The 24,244-nt window shown below is 38.2% G+C and overlaps 1 protein-coding gene across 3 annotated transcripts in view; it reads right to left on the reverse strand.

The window, feature by feature from the left end:
- The window catches only part of LOC127644447 (GTPase IMAP family member 9-like), an 86,864-nt gene extending 64,181 nt beyond the window's left edge, over positions 1-22,683 (reverse strand). For 2 of the 3 annotated variants that reach the window (XM_052127634.1, XM_052127632.1), the window contains exons 1-2: positions 22,396-22,662; positions 17,661-17,739 (exon numbers count right to left, since the gene is read on the reverse strand). In XM_052127634.1, coding sequence (XP_051983594.1) covers positions 17,661-17,696 — 36 coding nt within the window. In that variant the 5' untranslated portion in view covers positions 17,697-17,739; positions 22,396-22,662. Of the gene's footprint in view, positions 1-17,660; positions 17,740-22,395 lie in introns of all 3 variants that reach the window. The other variant, XM_052127633.1, reaches the window with a different exon arrangement.
- Positions 22,684-24,244: the final 1,561 nt, after the last annotated feature.

Here is a 24,244-nt window from a genome sequence, read left to right on the forward strand (position 1 = left end):
CAGGGCTTAAAGTATTCGGCCGGGGCGGATTTCCGCTTGAGGGCAGGTCCGGCCTCTGGCGCAGGCAAAATTTATTAATCAGGCTGCAAATTACAGTCGGACGCACTTTCGGCGCGGACGCCGCTTGGAAAAACGAAGGCGCCGCTTCCATTATGAGCGCAGCATACCCGCGGCTGCATTTGAAACTGGGAACTTGAATGCGGTTTAATATTTTCGAGTCAATTGATTTCACCTACCAATCATATGAGAGGAGCGCAGCTCTAACTAACGCCACAAGCCTATCAGAAGCAGAGCAGGGCGGTCCTGGCAACAGTGTGATTGAGATCCATACCTCACGCTAGCGTCGCCGGTGAAAGCATGGAGCGCAGAACTCCAGAAACAACATTAGGTGACTTAATGTCATCATGGATGAAAAGAAAGGAGATGTGAGTTGGTTGATTTCAGTAAATTAGCTCAGGTCAGCATAATCATATTTTCTGTCTACACCTTTTGATGTTAGCCTTACGTTGACTGAGCTAACATTAACATACACTGCTGCTAGGTAACTTCAGACTGTTAGTTAAATATTTAATGTAGAACATTCGTGTAGCTTACTAAAAAAACATTATGTGTAGGCCTACCATGAAAACGAGTCCACTTTAAACCGCTTTATTTTCTGTCAGCAATGTATGACAAGTAACGCTGCAGTGTGTACGCACCTTTAGTGCTGTCAACGTTAACGTATGCGATTTCTTTTTTTTTTTTTGTCCAGCTTTAATGTTTTAAAATATTTAACACAATTAACGCTGCATCCGTTCTTTGTCACATTTTAGCTCTTATTAGATTCCTCCGTAGGAGGGAATCTATTGTAATTGATGGTTTTATTATTATTATTATTATTATTATTATTATTAGATTCCTCCGTAAGGAGGGAATCTATTGTATTTGTTGGTTTATTATTAGATTCCTCCGTAAGGAGGAATCTATTGTATTTGTCGGTTTATTATTATTATTATTATTATTATTATTATTATTATTATTCTTCTTCTCCTTGAGCCCCAATAGCTCAAAAAGTCACTGGTCAAAAATGTTCTAAATTGGCACATTGATACTCCATGCCAACGGTACCCCCAAACCAAGAATGGTCAACATTCAGCCCATAGGTGGCGCTACAGGCCACGCCCAAAAAACAAAAATTCAAAGTGATATAATTTCCACCCCATTTGTCCAAATCTTCTGAAACTTTGTAAACATGCCTCATTTCTCATGGGGAACAAAAAAGCCTCAAGGACCCATACTTCTGCCATTATGGATTTTCCTGTACAGTGAAAATTTTGGAAAACCTACAAAACTCTTCTTCTCCTGAACCTCAGCTCCAATTGACTTGGAATTTGGCACACGTGTGTAGTATGTATGTCTTTCCAAGCGTTACTTAGCAAAAATGAATACAATACAAAATGGCTGAAATGGGCGTGTTTATGTAAATGTACACACAAAGATGATCAAAAATGTTTAAAATCCCATTGATTTACAATGGCTGAGCAAAGTGCTCCCTCTACTGGACAAATATGGTCCACATGTAAAATCCCATTCACTTACATTGGCTGAGCAAAGAGGCTCCCTCTACTGGAGTAACTCTGTCTACCACATGCAGCTCTTCTGTAGCAATCTCTCTAATGAAGCATTTAGGTCTCCTAGTGGGTGGAGCTCAGACTTAGACTACAGAAGACATTTTGCGTCTGCATGGAGGTATGTCAAATCAATTGTGTGTCTTAATGCTTTCCAGTTTGAACATTCAAGCGATTTTACACTATTCAACTCAACAAAGGCAAAACAACTCAAATAAATGTTTTCGAGCAGTTTGTGTGACACAGCGGCGAGCAGCGTCGGCGTCTAGCGTTCGCGCGCCGATGAGAGTTAAGCTTTCCCTTCTTGCGTTTCAGCGGACAATTTCATACACCAAAATACATGATATATTGGGGTGTCTGCTATATCTCAAGTGAACAAACAGTTGATAAAGAAATCGGGTATCAATATATTGAATTATGAATTATTGAAGGGGTCTAGTGATGCCGCTGTGATGTCCTGTTAGATTTTTCTCTATCGAGACAGCGTTAGCGTATCAAAACTTCGAGTATGATGTTGTTTAATTGTCTCTGACAACACGCTAATCCTCGGCGAGATCATTTTTGCTCGCATCTTCCACGAAGGTTTGTTGGTTGTGTACAATGGTTGCCTGCTTGAACATTCAAGCGATTTTACACTATTCAACTCAACAAAGGCAAAACAACTCAAATAAATGTTTTCGAGCAGTTTGTGTGACACAGCGGCGAGCAGCGTCGCGACTAGCGCTTCGCTGCGCCGATGAGAGTTAAGCTTTCACAGCTTCATGCGTTTGAGCGGACAATTTCATACACCAAAATACATGATATATTGGGGTGTCTGTTATGTATCAAGTGAACAAACAGTTGATAAAGAAATTGGGTATCAATATATTTAATTATGAATTATTGTGAACAACACGGATGCGCTGTGGTGTCCTGTTAAGATTTTTCTCTCGAAACAGCGTTAACAGCTTAAACAAAATACTGCGTTATTTTTGCACATACAGATACATTTAATACATCGTCACAAACTATGAAAGTTGTACTTTTATTTGTTGTAAAATAAAGAAAATAAACCGTGTGCTCTTTGTCTAAGCGAATATCTTTCTGAAACACGTCACAAAAACTTACACAAACATGAAACATATGTCTAAAGAAAGTAGGGATGGGCTGATCAATCCTAGCGTTATCAAAACTTCCGAGAATGATGTTGTTTAATTGTCTCTGACAACACGCTAAACCCATGGCGAGATCATTTTGCTCGCATCATCATGAAGGTTTGTCGGTTGTATACAATGTTTGCCTGTTTGAACATTCAAGCGATTTTACACTATTCAACTCAACAAATGTCAAAACAACTCAAATACATGTTTCGCGAGCTGTTTGTGTGACACAGCGAGCAGCGTCGGCGTCTAACTCCACGCACTCCGATGTCTTTCGCTGCTGCTAGCGTCTGAGCGGACAATTTCATACAACAGAGTGTCAAAATACATGATATATTGAGGAGTCTGTTATGTCTCAAGTGAACAAACAGTTGAGAAAGAAATCTGGAATAATTATATTTTATTCTGGCATTATTCCAGATGACGTCCTGCTATATTTTTCTCTCGAAACAGCGGAAACAACTTAAACAAAATACTACGTCATTTTTGCCCATACAGAAACATGCAAGACATCATTACGAACTATGAAATGTTTACTTTTATTTGTGTACACTTACAATAACAACAAAACCTTGTGCTTTTGTAAAATAAATAAACAGGGTGCTCAGTCTCTGTCTTAGCGATTATTTTTCTGAAACCGTCACAAAATTCAAGTGAACAAAATCAACCATTCACGCAGTCTGTATTTTATCATCTCACAATGAATACAAATGCAACAAGCATGGCACAAAACGAAAATAATGATACTTCTCAGTTCTCAAAAGATTAAACTGAACTGTGCCTTAAGTATCGTATCATGCGATAAAAGCCTCTTAAAGAGACAGTAACAATTTAGCCTTAGGTCCTGAACATAGACATTCCCAAGTAATTGAGAAGTACAAATGGTATTATTTTAAGTTTTTTTATTTCTCTCTTACCTTGTAAAATGCCACGTTTTTGAATGGCATGTAAACACAATCACTCCATTTTTTCACTGGATCTGTTGCTATTTTAATGATTTAAAAATCAAAGCACTGACCATTTAAAGTGTGAGCTTGTAGGCTACATTTTGAAATAGTTATAAACAGTCACAGCTATACAGTGTTATTATGTGCCTAGATAGTCTTTCAAATAAAATTGCTTGTGATATGCTTATGTAAATCACACAAAAAAACAGAAAAAAATCTTAAGAGAGAAGTGAAAGTGAAAGTAGAGATTTTCAAAGTGATTTTTCATTCAAAGTGATACAATTTCCACGCCATTTGTCTAAATCTTCTGAAACTTGGTGTACATGCCTCATTCCTCATGGGGAACAAAAAAGCCTTAAGGACCCATAACTTTCACCATGATGGATTTTCCCGTGCGTTGAAAATTTGCGAAAACCTAAAAATACTCTTCTTCTCCTGAACCGTAGCTCCAATTGACTTGAAATTTGGTACACATTTGTAGAATGGACATCCTTGAAAACATTACTTAGGAAAAATGAATGTGATACAAAATGTCTGAAAGGAGTGTTTATGTAAATGTCCAAATTTTAACAATATATACCTGTCAATAAATCAAATGTAATTTTGACTGATGGTTTTCAAACCTAACATGCTTCAAGATGACATCACTCTGAAGTACTGCATAAAGAATGGCCGACATTAAGCCCCTAGGGAGCTACAGGCCATGTCGAAATTCCCATTTTCTGGTCTAAAATGTTCTAATTTGGTACAATGGTACTACAGGCCAACAGGAACCCACAAACCAAGAATGGCCGACATTAAGCCACTAGGGAGCTAAAGGCCACGCCAAAATTCCGTTTTCTGGTCAAATTTTTTTTAATTTGGTACATTGATACTACAGGCAGACAGGAACCCACAAACCAAGAATGGACAACATTCACCCCTAGAGGAGCTACAGGCCATGCCAAAATTCCCATTTTCTGGTCAAAAATGTTCTAATTTGGTACACTGATACTACATGCCAACAGGAACCCACAAACCACGAATGGCCAACATTAAGCCATTAGAGAAGCTACAGGTAATTCCAAAAATCCCATTTTCTGGTCAAACATTTTCTAATTTGGTGTATTGATTCTACAGGCCGACAGGAACCCACAAACCAAGAAAGGCCCACATTAAGCCCCTAGGAGCGCTACAGACCACTCCAAAATTCCCATTTTCTGGTCAAATATTTTCTAATTTTGTACATTTATACTACAGGCCAACAGGAACCCACAAACCAAGAATGACCAACATTTGCCCATAGGTGGGCTACAGGCCACGCCCCAAATTTTTTTCAAAATGATATAATATCCACCCCATTTGTCCAATTCTTCTGAAACTTGGTGTACATGCCGCATTTCTCATTGGGAACAAAAAGCCTCAAGGATCCATAAGGTCGGTATGGATTTTCCTGTACATTGAAAATGTTTTGTTTAGGAATCAGGCGAAGACATGTTTTTTGAATTCCTTAATTGGGAGGGTTTATCCCCAACCATCTACTGATCAATTTTAAATGATTTGCCATTTTGAGGAGGAATCCGCATTGCTGCTTGCAGCTATATTTATTATTATTATTATTATTATTATTATTATTATTATTCTTCTCCTTGAGCCCCAATAGCTCAAAAGTCACTGGTCAAAAATTTTCTAAATTGGCACATTGATACTCCATGCCAGCGGGTACCCCCAAACCAAGAATGGCCCACATTCGCCCATAGGTGGCGCTACAGGCCACGCCCAAAAAAACAAAATTCAAAGTGATACAATTTCCAGCCATTTGTCCAAATCTTCTGAAATTTGGTGTACATGCCTCATTCCTCATGGGGAACAAAAAGCCTCAAGAACCCATAACTTCCGCCATGATGGATTTTCCCGTACGTTGAAAATTTGCGAAAACCTACAAAACTCTTCTTCTCCTGAACCGTAGCTCCAATTGACTTGAAATTTGGTACACATGTGTAGAATGGACATCCTTGAAAGCGTTACTTAGGAAAAATGAATCACGATACAAAATGGCTGAAAGGAGTGTTTATGTAAATGTCCAAATTTTAACAATATATACGTGTCAATAAATCAAATGTAATTTTGACTGATGGTTTTCAAACCTAACATGCTTAAAGATGACATCACTCTGAAGTACTGTGCAAAGAATGGCCATGCCAAAATTCCCATTTTCTGGTCAAAAATGTTCTAATTTGGTAAATTAATAGTACAGGCCAACAGGAATCCACAAACCAAGAATGACCGACATACAGCCACTAGGGGCACTACAGGACAAGCCAAAATTCCCATTTTCTGGTCAAAAATGTTCTAATTAGGTACAAGAATAGTACAGGCCAACAGGAATCCACAAACCAAGAATGACCGACATTAAGCCACTAGGGAGCACTACAGGACAAGCCAAAATTCCCATTTTCTGGTCAAAAATTTTCTAATTTGGTACTTTGATACTACAGGCCAACAGGAACCCACATACCAAGTGTGGCCCACATTAAGCCCTTAGAGAGCTACAGGCTACTCCAAAATTTAGTTTTCTGGTCAAAAGCGTTCTAATTTGGTACATTGATACTGCAGGTCAACAGGAACCCTCAAACCAAGAATGGCCAACATTAAGCCCTAGGGAGCACTACAGGCCATGCCGAAATTCCCATTTTCTGGTCAAAAATGTTCTAATTTGGTACATTAATAGTACAGGCCAAAAGGAATCCACAAACCAAGAATGACCGACATTCACCACTAGGTGGCGCTAGAGGCCAAGCCGAAATTCCCATTTTCTGGTCAAAAAAGTTATAATTTGGTACATTGATACTACAGGCCAACAGGAACCCACAAACCAAGTATGGCCCACATTAAGCCATTAGGGAGCTACAGGCCACTCCCAAAATTTAGTTTTCTGGTCAAAAATTTTCTAATATGGTACATTGATACTACTGGCCAACAGGAACCCACAAACAAAGAATGGCCAACATTAAGCCCCTAGGGAGCACTAGAGGCCACTTGAAATTCCCATTTTATGGTCAAAAATGTTCTAATTTGGTACATTGATACTACAGGTCAACAGGAACCCTCAAACCAAGAATGGCCAACATTCACCCCTAGGGAGCTACAGGTAATTCCCAAAAGTCCCATTTTCTGGTCAAATATTTTCTAATTATGTACATTGATACTACAGGCCAACAGGAACCCACAAACCAAGAATGACCCACATTTGCCCATAGGAGGTGCTACAGGCCACGCCCCAAAAAATATTTTCAAAGTGATACCATTTCCACGCCATTTAACCAATTCTTTTGAATCTTGGTGTACATGCCTCATTTCTCATTGGGAACAAAAACGCCTCAAGGATCCATAAGGTATGATGGATTTTCCTGTAGACTGAAAATGTTTAGTTTAGGATTCAGACAGAAATACATGTTTTTGGATTCATCCATTGAGAGGGTTTAACCCCAACCCTCTACTGATCAATTTGAAATGATTTGCCATTTTGAGGAGGAATCCGCATTGCTGCTTGCAGCTATATTTATTATTATTATTATTCTTCTTCTCCTTGAGCCCCAATAGCTCAAAAGTCACTGGTCAAAAATTTTCTAAATTGGCACATTGATACTCCATGCCAGCAGGTACCCCCAAACCAAGAATGGCCCACATTCGCCCATAGGTGGCGCTACAGGCCACGCCCAAAAAACAAAATTCAAAGTGATACAATTTCCACGCCATTTGTCCAAATCTTCTGAAATTTGGTGTACATGCCTCATTCCTCATGGGGAACAAAAAAGCCTCAAGAACCCATAACTTCCGCCATGATGGATTTTCCCGTACGTTGAAAATTTGCGAAAACCTACAAAACTCTTCTTCTCCTGAACCGTAGCTCCAATTGACTTGAAATTTGGTACACATGTGTAGAATGGACATCCTTGAAAGCGTTACTTAGGAAAAATGAATACTGATACAAAATGGCTGAAAGAGTGTTTATGTAAATGTCCAAATTTTAACAATATATACGTGTCAATAAATCAAATGTAATTTTGACTGATGGTTTTCAAACCTAACATGCTTAAAGATGACATCACTCTGAAGTACTGTGCAAAGAATGGCCATGCCAAAATTCCCATTTTCTGGTCAAAAATGTTCTAATTTGGTAAATTAATAGTACAGGCCAACAGGAATCCACAAACCAAGAATGACCGACATAAGCCACTAGGGGCACTACAGGACAAGCCAAAATTCCCATTTTCTGGTCAAAAATGTTCTAATTCGGTACAAGAATAGTACAGGCCAACAGGAATCCACAAACCAAGAATGACCGACATTAAGCCACTAGGGAGCACTACAGGACAAGCCAAAATTCCCATTTTCTGGTCAAAAATTTTCTAATTTGGTACTTTGATACTACAGGCCAACAGGAACCCACATACCAAGTGTGGCCCACATTAAGCCCTTAGAGAGCTACAGGCTACTCCAAAATTTCGTTTTCTGGTCAAAAGCGTTCTAATTTGGTACATTGATACTGCAGGTCAACAGGAACCCTCAAACCAAGAATGGCCAACATTAAGCCCCTAGGGAGCACTACAGGCCATGCCGAAATTCCCATTTTCTGGTCAAAAATGTTCTAATTTGGTACATTAATAGTACAGGCCAAAAGGAATCCACAAACCAAGAATGACCGACATTCACCACTAGGTGAGCTAGAGGCCAAGCCGAAATTCCCATTTTCTGGTCAAAAAAGTTATAATTTGGTACATTGATACTACAGGCCAACAGGAACCCACAAACCAAGTATGGCCCACATTAAGCCATTAGAGAGCTACAGGCCACTCCCAAAATTTCGTTTTCTGGTCAAAAATTTTCTAATATGGTACATTGATACTACTGGCCAACAGGAACCCACAAACAAAGAATGGCCAACATTAAGCCCTAGGGAGCACTAGAGGCCACTTGAAATTCCCATTTTATGGTCAAAAATGTTCTAATTTGGTACATTGATACTACAGGTCAACAGGAACCCTCAAACCAAGAATGGCCAACATTCACCCCTAGGGAGCTACAGGTAATTCCCAAAAGTCCCATTTTCTGGTCAAATATTTTCTAATTATGTACATTGATACTACAGGCCAACAGGAACCCACAAACCAAGAATGACCCACATTTGCCCATAGGAGGCTACAGGCCACGCCCCAAAAAATATTTTCAAAGTGATACCATTTCCACGCCATTTAACCAATTCTTTTGAATCTTGGTGTACATGCCTCATTTCTCATTGGGAACAAAAAAGCCTCAAGGATCCATAAGGTATGATGGATTTTCCTGTAGACTGAAAATGTTTAGTTTAGGATTCAGACAGAAATACATGTTTTTGGATTCATCCATTGAGAGGGTTTAACCCCAACCCTCTACTGATCAATTTGAAATGATTTGCCATTTTGAGGAGGAATCCGCATTGCTGCTTGCAGCTATATTTATTATTATTATTATTATTATTATTATTCTTCTCCTTGAGCCCCAATAGCTCAAAAGTCACTGGTCAAAAATTTTCTAAATTGGCACATTGATACTCCATGCCAGCGGTACCCCCAAACCAAGAATGGTCAACATTCAGCCCATAGGTGGCGCTACAGGCCACGCCCAAAAACAAAAATTCAAAGTGATATAATTTCCACCCCATTTGTCCAAATCTTCTGAAACTTTGTAAACATGCCTCATTTCTCATGGGGAACAAAAAGCCTCAAGGACCCATACTTCTGCCATTATGGATTTTCCTGTACAGTGAAAATTTTGGAAAACCTACAAAACTCTTCTTCTCCTGAACCTCAGCTCCAATTGACTTGGAATTTGGCACACGTGTGTAGTATGTATGTCTTTCCAAGCGTTACTTAGCAAAAATGAATACAATACAAAATGGCTGAAATGGGCGTGTTTATGTAAATGTACACACAAAAGATGATCAAAAATTTTTAAAATCCCATTGATTTACAATGGCTGAGCAAAAGTGCTCCCTCTACTGGACAAATATGGTCCACATGTAAAATCCCATTCACTTACATTGGCTGAGCAAAGAGGCTCCCTCTACTGGAGTAACTCTGTCTACCACATGCAGCTCTTCTGTAGCAATCTCTCTAATGAAGCATTTAGGTCTCCTAGTGGGTGGAGCTCAGACTTAGACTACAGAAGACATTTTGCGTCTGCATGGAGGTATGTCAAATCAATTGTGTGTCTTAATGCTTTCCAGTTTGAACATTCAAGCGATTTTACACTATTCAACTCAACAAAGGCAAAACAACTCAAATAAATGTTTTCGAGCAGTTTGTGTGACACAGCGGCGAGCAGCGTCGGCGTCTAGCGTTCACTGCGCCGATGAGAGTTAAGCTTTCCCTTCTTAGCGTTTCAGCGGACAATTTCATACACCAAAATACATGATATATTGGGGTGTCTGCTATATCTCAAGTGAACAAACAGTTGATAAAGAAATCGGGTATCAATATATTGAATTATGAATTATTGAAGGGGTCTAGTGATGCGCTGTGATGTCCTGTTAGATTTTTCTCTATCGAGACAGCGTTAGCGTATCAAAACTTCCGAGTATGATGTTGTTTAATTGTCTCTGACAACACGCCAATCCTCGGCGAGATCATTTTTGCTCGCATCTTCCACGAAGGTTTGTTGGTTGTGTACAATGGTTGCCTGCTTGAACATTCAAGCGATTTTACACTATTCAACTCAACAAAGGCAAAACAACTCAAATAAATGTTTTCGAGCAGTTTGTGTGACACAGCGGCGAGCAGCGTCGCGACTAGCGCTTCATGCGCCGATGAGAGTTAAGCTTTCACAGCTTCATGCGTTTGAGCGGACAATTTCATACACCAAAATACATGATATATTGGGGTGTCTGTTATGTATCAAGTGAACAAACAGTTGATAAAGAAATTGGGTATCAATATATTTAATTATGAATTATTGTGAACAACACGGATGCAGCTGTGGTGTCCTGTTAAGATTTTTCTCTCGAAACAGCGTTAACAGCTTAAACAAAATACTGCGTTATTTTTGCACATACAGATACATTTAATACATCGTCACAAACTATGAAAGTTGTACTTTTATTTGTTGTAAAATAAAGAAAATAAACCGTGTGCTCTTTGTCTAAGCGAATATCTTTCTGAAACACGTCACAAAAACTTACACAAACATGAAACATATGTCTAAAGAAAGTAGGGATGGGCTGATCAATCCTAGCGTTATCAAAACTTCCGAGAATGATGTTGTTTAATTGTCTCTGACAACACGCTAAACCATGGCGAGATCATTTTGCTCGCATCATCATGAAGGTTTGTCGGTTGTATACAATGTTTGCCTGTTTGAACATTCAAGCGATTTTACACTATTCAACTCAACAAATGTCAAAACAACTCAAATACATGTTTGCGAGCTGTTTGTGTGACACAGCGAGCAGCGTCGCGTCTAACTCACGCACTCCGATGTCTTTCAGCTGCTGCTTAGCGTCTGAGCGGACAATTTCATACAACAGAGTGTCAAAATACATGATATATTGAGGAGTCTGTTATGTCTCAAGTGAACAAACAGTTGAGAAAGAAATCTGGAATAATTATATTTTATTCTGGCATTATTCCAGATGACGTCCTGCTATATTTTTCTCTCGAAACAGCGGAAACAACTTAAACAAAATACTGCGTCATTTTTGCCCATACAGAAACATGCAAGACATCATTACGAACTATGAAATGTTTACTTTTATTTGTGTACACTTACAATAACAACAAAACCTTGTGCTTTTGTAAAATAAATAAACAGGGTGCTCAGTCTCTGTCTTCGCGATTATTTTTCTGAAACACGTCACAAAATTCAAGTGAACAAAATCAACCATTCCACGCAGTCTGTATTTTATCATCTCACAATGAATACAAATGCAACAAGCATGGCACAAAACGAAAATAATGATACTTCTCAGTTCTCAAAAGATTAAACTGAACTGTGCCTTAAGTATCGTATCATGCGATAAAAGCCTCTTAAAGAGACAGTAACAATTTAGCCTTAGGTCCTGAACATAGACATTCCCAAGTAATTGAGAAGTACAAATGGTATTATTTTAAGTTTTTTATTTCTCTCTTACCTTGTAAAATGCCACGTTTTTGAATGGCATGTAAACACAATCACTCCATTTTTTTCACTGGATCTGTTGCTATTTTAATGATTTAAAAATCAAAGCACTGACCATTTAAAGTGTGAGCTTGTAGGCTACATTTTGAAATAGTTATAAACAGTCACAGCTATACAGTGTTATTATGTGCCTAGATAGTCTTTCAAATAAAATTGCTTGTGATATGCTTATGTAAATCACACAAAAAAAACAGAAAAAAATCTTAAGAGAGAAGTGAAAGTGAAAGTAGAGATTTTCAAAGTGATTTTTCATTCAAAGTGATACAATTTCCACGCCATTTGTCTAAATCTTCTGAAACTTGGTGTACATGCCTCATTCCTCATGGGGAACAAAAAAGCCTTAAGGACCCATAACTTTCACCATGATGGATTTTCCCGTGCGTTGAAAATTTGCGAAAACCTAAAAATACTCTTCTTCTCCTGAACCGTAGCTCCAATTGACTTGAAATTTGGTACACATTTGTAGAATGGACATCCTTGAAAACATTACTTAGGAAAAATGAATGTGATACAAAATGTCTGAAAGGGCGTGTTTATGTAAATGTCCAAATTTTAACAATATATACCTGTCAATAAATCAAATGTAATTTTGACTGATGGTTTTCAAACCTAACATGCTTCAAGATGACATCACTCTGAAGTACTGCATAAAGAATGGCCGACATTAAGCCCTAGGGAGCTACAGGCCATGTCGAAATTCCCATTTTCTGGTCTAAAATGTTCTAATTTGGTACAATGGTACTACAGGCCAACAGGAACCCACAAACCAAGAATGGCCGACATTAAGCCACTAGAGAGCTAAAGGCCACGCCAAAATTCCGTTTTCTGGTCAAATTTTTTTTAATTTGGTACATTGATACTACAGGCAGACAGGAACCCACAAACCAAGAATGGACAACATTCACCCCTAGGGAGCGCTACAGGCCATGCCAAAATTCCCATTTTCTGGTCAAAAATGTTCTAATTTGGTACACTGATACTACATGCCAACAGGAACCCACAAACCACGAATGGCCAACATTAGCCATTAGAGAGCTACAGGTAATTCCAAAAATCCCATTTTCTGGTCAAACATTTTCTAATTTGGTGTATTGATTCTACAGGCCGACAGGAACCCACAAACCAAGAAAGGCCCACATTAAGCCCCTAGGAGCGCTACAGAGCCACTCCAAAATTCCCATTTTCTGGTCAAATATTTTCTAATTTTGTACATTTATACTACAGGCCAACAGGAACCCACAAACCAAGAATGACCAACATTTGCCCATAGGTGGCGCTACAGGCCACGCCCCAAATTTTTTTTCAAAATGATATAATATCCACCCCATTTGTCCAATTCTTCTGAAACTTGGTGTACATGCGCATTTCTCATTGGGAACAAAAAAGCCTCAAGGATCCATAAGGTCGGTATGGATTTTCCTGTACATTGAAAATGTTTTGTTTAGGAATCAGGCGAAGACATGTTTTTTGAATTCCTTAATTGGGAGGGTTTATCCCCAACCATCTACTGATCAATTTTAAATGATTTGCCATTTTGAGGAGGAATCCGCATTGCTGCTTGCAGCTATATTTATTATTATTATTATTATTATTATTATTCTTCTCCTTGAGCCCCAATAGCTCAAAAAGTCACTGGTCAAAAATTTTCTAAATTGGCACATTGATACTCCATGCCAGCGGTACCCCCAAACCAAGAATGGCCCACATTCGCCCATAGGTGGCGCTACAGGCCACGCCCAAAAAACAAAATTCAAAGTGATACAATTTCCACGCCATTTGTCCAAATCTTCTGAAATTTGGTGTACATGCCTCATTCCTCATGGGGAACAAAAAGCCTCAAGAACCCATAACTTCCGCCATGATGGATTTTCCCGTACGTTGAAAATTTGCGAAAACCTACAAAACTCTTCTTCTCCTGAACCGTAGCTCCAATTGACTTGAAATTTGGTACACATGTGTAGAATGGACATCCTTGAAAGCGTTACTTAGGAAAAATGAATACGATACAAAATGGCTGAAAGGGCGTGTTTATGTAAATGTCCAAATTTTAACAATATATACGTGTCAATAAATCAAATGTAATTTTGACTGATGGTTTTCAAACCTAACATGCTTAAAGATGACATCACTCTGAAGTACTGTGCAAAGAATGGCCATGCCAAAATTCCCATTTTCTGGTCAAAAATGTTCTAATTTGGTAAATTAATAGTACAGGCCAACAGGAATCCACAAACCAAGAATGACCGACATACGCCACTAGGGGCACTACAGGACAAGCCAAAATTCCCATTTTCTGGTCAAAAATGTTCTAATTCGGTACAAAAATAGTACAGGCCAACAGGAATCCACAAACCAAGAATGACCGACATTCAGCCACTAGGGAGCACTACAGGACAAGCCAAAATTCCCATTTTCTGGTCAAAAATTTTCTAATTTGGTACTTTGATACTACAGGCCAACAGGAACCCACATACCAAGTGTGGCCCACATTAAGCCCTTAGGGAGCTACAGGCTACTCCAAAATTTAGTTTTCTGGTCAAAAGCGTTCTAATTTGGTACATTGATACTGCAGGTCAACAGGAACCCTCAAACCAAGAATGGCCAACATTCAGCCCTAGGGAGCACTACAGGCCATGCCGAAATTCCCATTTTCTGGTCAAAAATGTTCTAATTTGGTACATTAATAGTACAGGCCAAAAGGAATCCACAAACCAAGAATGACCGACATTCACCACTAGGTGAGCGCTTAGAGGCCAATGCCGAAATTCCCATTTTCTGGTCAAAAATGTTCTAATTTGGTACATTGATACTACAGGTCAACAGGAACCCTCAAACCAAGAATGGCCAACATTCACCCCTAGGGACGCTACAGGTAATTCCCAAAAGTCCAATTTTCTGGTCAAATATTTTCTAATTATGTACATTGATACTACAGGCCAACAGGAACCCACAAACCAAGAATGACCCACATTTGCCCATAGGAGGCGCTACAGGCCACGCCCCCAAAAAATATTTTCAAAGTGATACCATTTCCACGCCATTTAACCAATTCTTTTGAATCTTGGTGTACATGCCTCATTTCTCATTGGGAACAAAAAGCCTCAAGGATCCATAAGGTATGATGGATTTTCCTGTAGACTGAAAATGTTTCGTTTAGGATTCAGACAGAAATACATGTTTTTTGGATTCATCCATTGAGAGGGTTTAACCCCAACCCTCTACTGTAGAATGGACATCCTTGAAAACGTTACTTAGGAAAAATGAATACGATACAAAATGGCTGAAAGGGGCGTGTTTATGTAAATGTCCAAATTTTAACAATATATACGTGTCAATATATCAAATGTAATTTTGACTGATGGTTTTTCAAACCTAACATGCTTAAAGATGACATCACTCTGAAGTACTGTGCAAAGAATGGCCATGCCAAAATTCCCATTTTCTGGTCAAAAATGTTCTAATTTGGTAAATTAATAGTACAGGCCAACAGGAATCCACAAACCAAGAATGACCGACATACGCCACTAGGGGCACTACAGGACAAGCCAAAATTCCCATTTTCTGGTCAAAAATGTTCTAATTCGGTACAAGAATAGTACAGGCCAACAGGAATCCACAAACCAAGAATGACCGACATTCAGCCACTAGGGGGCACTACAGGACAAGCCAAAATTCCCATTTTCTGGTCAAAAATTTTCTAATTTGGTACTTTGATACTACAGGCCAACAGGAACCCACATACCAAGTGTGGCCCACATTAAGCCCTTAGGGAGCTACAGGCTACTCCAAAATTTCGTTTTCTGGTCAAAAACGTTCTAATTTGGTACATTGATACTGCAGGTCAACAGGAACCCTCAAACCAAGAATGGCCAACATTAAGCCCTAGGGAGCACTACAGGCCATGCCGAAATTCCCATTTTCTGGTCAAAAATGTTCTAATTTGGTACATTAATAGTACAGGCCAAAAGGAATCCACAAACCAAGAATGACCGACATTCACCACTAGGTGGCTTAGAGGCCAAGCCGAAATTCCCATTTTCTGGTCAAAAAAGTTATAATTTGGTACATTGATACTACAGGCCAACAGGAACCCACAAACCAAGTATGGCCCACATTCAGCCATTAGAGAGCTACAGGCCACTCCCAAAATTTCGTTTTCTGGTCAAAAATTTTCTAATATGGTACATTGATACTACTGGCCAACAGGAACCCACAAACAAAGAATGGCCAACATTAAGCCCTTAGGGAGCACTAGAGGCCACTTGAAATTCCCATTTTATGGTCAAAAATGTTCTAATTTGGTACATTGATACTACAGGTCAACAGGAACCCTCAAACCAAGAATGGCCAACATTCACCCCTAGGGAGTGCTACAGGTAATTCCCAAAAGTCCCATTTTCTGGTCAAATATTTTCTAATTATGTACATTGATACTACAGGCCAACAGGAACCCACAAACCAAGAATGACCCACATTTGCCCATAGGAGGCTACAGGCCACGCCCCAAAAAATATTTTCAAAGTGATACCATTTCCACGCCATTTAACCAATTCTTTTGAATCTTGGTGTACATGCCTCATTTCTCATTGGGAACAAAAACGCCTCAAGGATCCATAAGGTATGATGGATTTTCCTGTAGACTGAAAATGTTTAGTTTAGGATTCAGACAGAAATACATGTTTTTGGATTCATCCATTGAGAGGGTTTAACCCCAACCCTCTACTGATCAATTTGAAATGATTTGCCATTTTGAGGAGGAATCCGCATTGCTGCTTGCAGCTATATTATATCTTTGTTGTTGTTTACTTTATAAAAAAATTGCACAGCTTCTAGTACAAGGGTGGGTAACTATTTTGGTAAAGGGGATTTTAAATCAGGCATTAAAATACGGAATAAAGGCTGAGCTTATACATTTATTTTACTATCTCTACTTCCCTGTTAATTTATTATTCAATTTAACAATCTCTACATCAGGGGTCTGTTTTCATAAATACAAAAAATTACATTGATAGAACTTTTAATGTTTGTCGCAAAGCGGGCGAGTTTACTTGATTTTTTCTAAAACATTACCCGTTTACATGCTAAAACAGTCATGATGCGGGTCTCTTCGTGGTTTGATTTTCAGCACACAACTGAATAACACCGGCTGCATGACTATGATAAATGATTACTGCAAGAGTTAGATTAACATACAGGTGCGAAGGGACTTCAACATTTCTAAATTGCACAAATAAAAATATATATAGGCTACATATTCATCTCTAGCTTGCTTTTGCTCGCATGTCAATGATGCCGAGATCTACTTTTATATTAAATTTAATCACTGAGAAGGTTTACCTGCAAAGTAGCACCAAACATCACAAGCAGCCTCAAGAATGGACACAGAGTAGCCATATAACACTTTTCCTAAGAGCAGAATATTGCACTACAGATCACTAAATGTGTTCAAAGGGGAAAGCGAGATAGAAAAAGTGCACTCTCGTGCTTGGTTGCCAGATTGAACAACATAAGTATAACATTAGGCGGAATATTTCCAATTTGCTCAAGCATAAATCTCAAACTAGGGGTGTTGCGTGTCTTATCTGGCAACCCTGAGCATGTTAAACGTTTGTGGATACGCATTCGGTCCATATCCAATGAAAAATAGAAATGCTTTTAAAATAAATCCGTGGGCCGTATGTTGTCCATGTCTGTTCTAGTACCTTTTTGCTTAAGTAGGCCTACTTCAGATGACAAACACAAATCTCAAATACTCTCAAAAAAGTTGACAGTACCTTTTCTGGGTAATGTGATGATTCAGATTGCTCCATCTCTGTTCAAGCATTGATTTTCTTTCCTTTCCACCCAAGCCACCTAAAAAACACAAAAAGCAATCAAGCGACTATGTGACCAATTGTGTAGTGCCAAAATTGGGAAATCAAAAAAATCACTGTAAGGATTTAGACTGTTAACTGATTAACCCACATTAACAGATTATTCAACTAACACGTTCAGTTTAAAAATATTATTGCTTTACAATAAACAACTAATCATAGCTAAATTGATTGGTTTTTCGTGTAGGCATCCATTAAGTTACATCTGTACACATGAGGGCACTATATAGAGTAAGCGACAAACTGCAAGCTTTGTTTGTGATCTTATTGCCTGTCTTGTGTAGGCTACAGGGATTTTCCATACACACGAGAGAAATCAATGGGACAATTTACACATAAATATGTTCTGCTTGTGTTTCATGAATAAGGCTCCGTGTGAAAAGGAGCTATTAAGCAAAAGTTCGACACACACGTGTAATACTTGCTGTGATAAAGCCGTATTGTGTGATTAGCCTGTATGAGAGCTCTTAATTTCTCGCAAAATATTTTATTTAATTTTTAAGATGTCATAAAGTGAGGTCCAAGGTATGTTGGTTTTATTCAGTTGTGTGATGTTCTGTGTCAAATGTTAATTAGCTAATTATTACACGTTTATTATTAGGCCTATAGAGCTACTGAGTGCAATTAGCTCACCCATGCTAAACTGCATGGCTACGGGTCAAATAATTGGTTTTATTTAGCTTTAGTTATAAGAAAGACACTATTAATAATATTCTTATATATTTTAACCAAAGTGTCATATCTTTTGTCACGGGTACAATAAAAAAGCCTGAGTGCCCATCAAAATATGGTCCTGCACTCTTTTATTCCTTAGACTGGGACAAACAATCAGCCCTGTGTCTATTCCGGCCCATCACATCTCACCACAGTTAATCCTCTACATCTTATAACAAAAATAAAATAAAAGGCATTTGGCTCTGTTTCAATTGCTTTATTATAATTAGACTTGTTTAGCATTTAGAGCCTTTATAACATTAAAGACCAGAAGTTATTTAATTAAATGTGTCTATTACATTTAGGACCAAATATTATTACACTTAGGGCCTTTAATTATATGTAGCACTAAAGGTTATTACATTTAAGACCAACTATTATTACACTTAGGCAGGGCTCTACTCTAACTTTTTTTCCCAAGGAGTACATGCGCTCCTAAATGAAAAAATGTGGGAGCACAAAAAGAAATTTAGGAGCACAGTGAAAATTAAATACAGAGTTTATTAACAAACAATGTATTACATACATATTTATACTGCGTGTATGAGTGTGTGTGCCTGTACTAAGGGACACACATCTGTGGAACAGCACATACCTCCCAAATCACACATTGAACCCATGCCTACTAAAGTCAAAGGATATCAGTTGTCCAGCTGCTTTTGTATGTTGACCGTCTGGCATACTTAGAGGTCAGCCTCTCATTATGTCAGCAATTTGACCGATCATCTCCGCACATTGTCGTTTGTGGGATTCATGTAAACTCAGTTTTTGTGGTGGAGTCTGATAAGTGGCCCAAATTTGACAAAAGGTTCTTCTTTCACAATGAAGTATGTGATGTTTATCTTTATTTTCAGCTGCTTCCTCTTCTCCTCCTCAGACTGCAGCACTTGCCTCCTCAAGGCTGCTGACGCCGAGCTTGATGGTTTCTCCGGTCTCATCCAGAGCACTGGATATGCCGCCGTGAGATGTTTCGCTACACTATCTCTTTTCAGATTAGCAATGGGCATTCCGGCTCTTTTCATAATTGGTGTTAAAACAATTCTCATTAAATTATTAAATGTAATTACACTCTACCTTAACCACAATTTATTTAAAAATGCATTGATTTGTTAAGAAAAATAATACTATTAAACATTTGCATTTAAAGTATAACTTATTGTTATAAGTTTATTGGGCCTATATAAACAAAGTGCATATAAATCTAACCATTCAAAACGAATACAGTCTGAATAACATAATAGACCGGGCCACCGCTGGCCAAATTGATGCCCTACACGTGATATGAGCGTGAAGCGATTGTCTGTGTTCCGCAACTGCTTTCGGGTCCTTGAATAGCGAACGAGTAAGGGCAGCCGGTGGACTTTCAGGTGTTAACCTAGGGTAAGATGGTGCCCCCCTAGGGAGTTGATGCCCTACGCAAACTGCGTAGTATGCATGTAGGTAGCGGCAGTAGCCTACTGATAATAGAATAATGCACCATATCAAAGAAAAATAAATAATTTGCAAAACTGCAGCATCCCACAAACTGAAATAAATGTAAAAAAGAAGGATGTTATTTCACGTGTGCATTTAGAGTATAACTTTTCAATGTATATAAACAAAGTGCATATAAATGTAACAATTCAAATACAATCTGAACAACATATATATCTATACATTCATATCTTATTTGTTTAATATATTTGTATAAATAGATTCTGATATGCGAGCCGGCAAGAACCGACTCGTTCTCAAATGACCCATCACTATTTCAGATGCGGGTTTCCTGACACGAAGGACGAGATGCCCACCTGTTTCTGCCCTCTACAATATTTGCAGAACATGACATTGTTTTCGAACTCTAGCCATGGGAACATTTTGAGACAATTTGCATTGAATCTATATGTTCTCCCTCCACCAGCTACAGTGGACGTTGAAGTGACAGTGGTCACGGTCAGCATCCCTAACGTTAGCCGTCTCCGGTAAACCTTGTGAAGAGACTTCATTAGTTGAACTTGCGAATCCCCCTCGCCAAATTCCTCTTTCTCCTCATCTCTTTTCCGATTAAAATGAAATGCGATGTCGCCTATACCGATACTTTTTTCCATTGTTCACCTTTCTCTCTCTGACTGGACCACGTCATCACAGAAAATTCCGCTTGTGGAATGGGTTTTGTCATTTTTAAACAAATATCTTAAAAAAGGGGGGTTACGTTTGTAATCTTTAATCGCACACTGTGCTCGTTTTTCCAGTTCGCACATATCTATTTTTAGGGGCAAATGCGAATGAAATACTCGCACTGTAGAGCCCTGCACTTGCCTTTAATAATAATGAAATTATTAATTTAAATATTATTATACTTAGAGCCTTTAATTGCTTTTAGGAACAAATGATATTACATTTAAGACCAAATATTATTACACTTAAGGCTTTTAATTACATTTAGGACCAAAGGTTCTTACATTTAGGACCAAATGTTATTACACTTAGGGACTTAAATTGCGTTGGACCAAATGTTATTACACTTAGGGCCTTTCATTACATTTAGGTCTAAAGGTTATTATTACACTTAGGGCCTTAAATTACAATTAGGACTAAAAGTTATTACATTTAGGACCAAATGTTATTACACTTAGGGCCTTTATTTAGGACCAAATATTATTACACTTAGAGCCTTTAATTGCATTTAGGAACAAAGGTTATTACATTGGGACCAAATGTAATTACACTTAGGGACTTTAATTACATTTAGGTCTAAAGTTATTACACTTAGGGCCTTAAATTACAATTAGGACTAAAGGTTATTACGTTTAGGACCAAATGTTATTACACTTAGGGGCTATAATTACATTTAGGACCAAATGTTATTACATTGGACAAAATGGCATTACACTTAGGGGCTTTAATTGCATTTAGGACCAAATATTATTACATTTAGGACCAAATGTTATTACACTCAGGGGTATACACGCCTGATATGAGCGTGAAGCGATCGTCTGTGTTCCGCAACTGCTTTCGGGTCCTTGAATAACGTATAACGTGTGGGTAAGGGCAGCCGGTGGACTTTCTGGTGCCCTCCTCAAGACGGTGCTCCCCTATAATAATATACATTACAGGATTCCTAAAGTTAACATTTTCTTAATATGTTTAACGTATTTATCCCCATAGATTCAGTGTGGAACTTGTGCAAGATGGTTTCACATACAATGCCTTGGAATGACAGCTGCACAAATACCAAACAAAGATATCCCTTGGTATTGTGTGTTGTGCAACACCCCTAACTAAAGAGGCCGTTAGGAGATTTTGGTTATCTCTTATAGAGTTTGTAAAATAATTGGTCCCTAAAAAAAACTCCAAGGACAATGCAAAGGCACTTTTTTCAAAACTAAGTGTTTTAGTATAACCAGCAGGAGACCACTGATGTGTGAACTGAATTTGGTGACACTACAATGTGAAACAGTGAAGTATTGAATATTTTTCCTAAAAAATAAATCCCCCAAAATTGAAAAAGCACATTTCTCCAAACTAAGTGTTGTAGTATAACCAGCAGGAGACCACTGATGTGTGTACTGAATTTGGGGACACTACAATGTGTAACAGTGAAGTTATTGAACATTTTTGTATCGCATTTCGGTTTTGCACTTTGAGACGGTCCATGGATTGCATCAGCCGGCTGCGCTTAGATCAATGTAATTTTTCCAGCTCCAACGGAGGCTTGTTTTGATGGAAACGAGGTTGTAGCTCGTTGTCTACATTACTGCGGTTTGAAATAGGTGTTGTTTGTGTTTTAAGAACGTTTCGCTTATGAGTTATTGATTACGGAGTAAACCCCTAGCTACTTGGTCAAAGATTTAAACTTTGTACCCGTGTAGACAAAATATAAACTACTTAATTTACAAAGGAAATAAAGCATAGACTACGGTGAAATGTTGTATTTGCTTACTTTGTTTTGTCGAGTTCAAGTTCTTCAGGTTCTTCGGCGTTTCCGCACAAACGAGTTCCCCTTCTGTCACTCTCTTGTCATTGTGTCGAAGGAAGTAACACAAGGGGTCTTCTCGGACTGGAATGGTTGTGCAACAAGCAGCTGAGCTTCACTAATGTTCCACTCACCTCTATCAGCGAGAAGCGTTGCTGTTGGATCCGCACGGCGCATTTTCCAGATGGCGTCTCTCTCTCTCTCTCTGCAAGCTGTGCTGTGCGCTTCGACAGTGCTTTCTTCCCTTAAAAGAGCATATTTTCTCTAAAAGAGAAATGCCCACTTTGATCCTGAAAGGATCACGTAGATCACGTAGCAACTTCAGAATTAGGTATACACACATAATGGAGCATGGCAATATTATGCCTGTTTATCATCACATTCAACTTTTGCATTAGTAATTGTAGCAAATTGGGCCAAATAATAACATAAGTATAATGCATACAGCAATCGATATAATGGAAGACATCCAGGGTGTGAACCACCCAAACACATTGAAAATGTCCCCATATTCCCTGACGTTATCAGCTAATTCTTTATTCAACTTTATTCAACTTAACATGAATTCACCATCATCATCATCATCATCAATGTGACCCAGGATGTATGTATACAGCATTTGTCACCACATATTTTACATACTCTCTCTTTAGCCAAGAGTTAATCCAAAGCTATACGATTCTGTTTAGTCATTTCACTTGCTGCATGTAATTGTTCTTTCACCAAATCGAAGGCCCGTTTAGTTTTTATTAATGAAACGTTGCTGATTAATAGAGGTAATTGATCCATTCAGTGTTTTTATTTGGGGTTATCCATAAAAAGATGGATTCAAAACCACTAGCAATTTCGTTTCGGGCTTAGTACTGGTTTGGAATACCAGGCTGTCCAACACTGTCTAAATATACTTCAGGGTCACTTGAGGCATCACCTTCTAGGTACCTTCATATCCGGGTGTTCACACGTAGGCCTACCTTGATAACAGAAACATCTTCCTTTAACATTACCATAAAACATAAACCATCATACATTATTTCTAGGAATTGGAATTACACTTGTGACTCCTTGCTGTTGTGTTGATACTGAAGGGGCATAGGCAAGCACGACTGCCTGCCATATGCAGCAGAGGTGGGACCAAGTCATTGTTTTCCAAGTCACAAGTAAGTCTCAAGTCATTGCATTAAAGTCTCGAGTCAAGTCCCAAGTCAAGGCAGGCAAGTCCCAAGTCAAGTCCCAAGTCAAGGCAGGCAAGTCCAAGTCAAGTCCAAGTCAATTTACAAGTCCTCAACTTTTAGCTTCAAGTCTTAAACAAGTCATTAGTGCGCTTTGCGCAAATTAGTAACAGAGTATTAATTACTATAATAAATGTATACTAATTTTATCTAGAAGTTTCTAATTTATAATCTAATTTTATCTTCTTTTTTTTTATCGATATCAACCTGTAAAGACCAAAGAGGGTAATAAAGATGATACATGGATCTTATCTTTGGACACACATTAAGGCAAACCAAACTTTTACTCTAAACACGCAGTGAAAGTATGGAGGACAAAACATGCAAATATAATAAATAAATACATAAATAAATAAATGTAATAATAAGAAAATAAATAAAGGAATAAATGTCTTGATAAAACAAATATAATTAGTTTTTAATGAAAGTTATTCCTGAATTTATTTTTGTATGACTTTTTTTCCTTTATTTGTTATTTTCTCTTTTTATTTGTATTCTTTAAAAAAAAATTATTCTTTCATTTGTTTTAGTTTTTTTTATTATTTATTTATGCATTCATTTATTTTTATATTTATTTATTGCCACAT

The sequence above is a fragment of the Xyrauchen texanus genome, chromosome 5, assembly GCF_025860055.1.
Source record: "Xyrauchen texanus isolate HMW12.3.18 chromosome 5, RBS_HiC_50CHRs, whole genome shotgun sequence".
In the NCBI taxonomy this organism is placed as follows: domain Eukaryota; kingdom Metazoa; phylum Chordata; class Actinopteri; order Cypriniformes; family Catostomidae; genus Xyrauchen; species Xyrauchen texanus.